At 45.8% G+C, this 1,530-nt stretch overlaps 1 protein-coding gene across 1 annotated transcript; it reads right to left on the bottom strand.

Moving 5' to 3' along the window:
- On the bottom strand, positions 1 to 465 carry LOC138876504 (uncharacterized). Its single transcript, XM_070155560.1, has one exon. It carries the CDS (start codon positions 463 to 465, stop codon positions 1 to 3), a length of 465 nt encoding a protein of 154 aa, XP_070011661.1.
- Between the last annotated feature and the right edge of the window lie 1,065 nt (positions 466 to 1,530).

The following is a 1,530-nucleotide window of genomic DNA, read 5'->3' on the forward strand; positions in this document are numbered from 1 at the left end:
CTAGTAGGTCAAATCCTTGTTCAACTGGACAGTGCTGAAATATGATACGTGGGATTGATCACCGTGATACTTCCGAAGCATGGACACATGAAAAACTGGACGCGCAGCAGATAAACCTGGCGGCAACACAAATCTGTAAGCCACCTCTCCCACTCGATCAAGGATCTCAAAAGGCCCGATAAATCTAGGGCTTAGTTTGCCCTTATTCCGAAATCTCATCATGCCCTTCATGGGCGACACCCGAAGTAACACTCGCTCTTCGATCTTGAATGCCACATCACGAACCTTACGGTCATCATAACTATTTTTCCTGGACTGAGCTGTACGGAGTCTATCCTGAATGATATTAACCTTATCCAAGACATCCTGAACTAAATCTATACCTACCAACCGAGCCTCCCTCGGCTCAAACCATCCAATCGGCGACCGACATCGTCTACCATATAATGCCTCATAGGGAGCCATCTGGATGCTCGATTGATAACTGTTGTTGTAGGCAAACTCCTCTAACGGCAAGAACTGATCCCAAGAACCTCCAAAGTCAATAACACATGCGTGGAGCATATCCTCCAAAATCTGAATAACACGCTCGGATTGTCCGTCCGTCTGAGGATGAAATGCTGTGCTCAACTCAACTCGCTTACCCAACTCACATTGTACTGCCCTCCAGAAATGCGAGGTAAACTGCGTACCTCAGTCAAAAATGATAGACACGGGCACACCATGGAGAGGAACAATCTCATGGATATAAATCTCTGCCAACCATTCAGAAGAATAGGAAACTACCATAGGGATGAAATGCGCTGACTTGGTCAGCCGATCCATAATAACCTATACTGCGTCGAACTTCCTCTAAGTCCGTGGGAGTCCAACAATGAAGTTCATAGTAATACTCTCCCACTTCCACTCAAGAATCTCAATCTGCTGAAGCAAACCACCAGGTATCTGATGCTCGTATTTTACCTGCTAACAATTCAAACACCAAGCTACGTATGCAACAATATCCTTCTTCATCCTCCTCCACCAATAATGTTGCCGCAAGTCTTGATACATCTTGGCAGCGCCCGGATGAATAGAGTACCGGGAACTATGGGCCTCCTCTAGAATCAACTCACGAAATCCATCCACATTAGGCACATAAACTCGACCCTGCATCCTCAAAACTCCATCATCTCTAACTGTAACCTGCTTGGCACCACCGTGCTGCACTATGTCCCTAAGGACAAGCAAATGAGGGTCATCATATTGCCGATCTCTGATATGCTCAAATAATGAAGACCGAGCGACTGTACAAGCTAGAACAAGACTGGGCTTAGAAACATCCAACCTCATGAACTGATTGGCCAAAGACTCAACATCCAAAGCAAGCGGTCTCTCACCGACTGGAATATATGCAAGACTGCCCATACTAGCCGACTTTATACTTAAGGCATCGACCATTACATTGGCCTTCCCAAGATGATACAAGATGGTGATATCATAGTCCTTTAGTAGCTCCAACCACCTCATTTGCCTCAAATTTAACCCTTC

Source organism: Nicotiana sylvestris, chromosome 1, assembly GCF_000393655.2.
Source record: "Nicotiana sylvestris chromosome 1, ASM39365v2, whole genome shotgun sequence".
Classification (NCBI taxonomy): domain Eukaryota; kingdom Viridiplantae; phylum Streptophyta; class Magnoliopsida; order Solanales; family Solanaceae; genus Nicotiana; species Nicotiana sylvestris.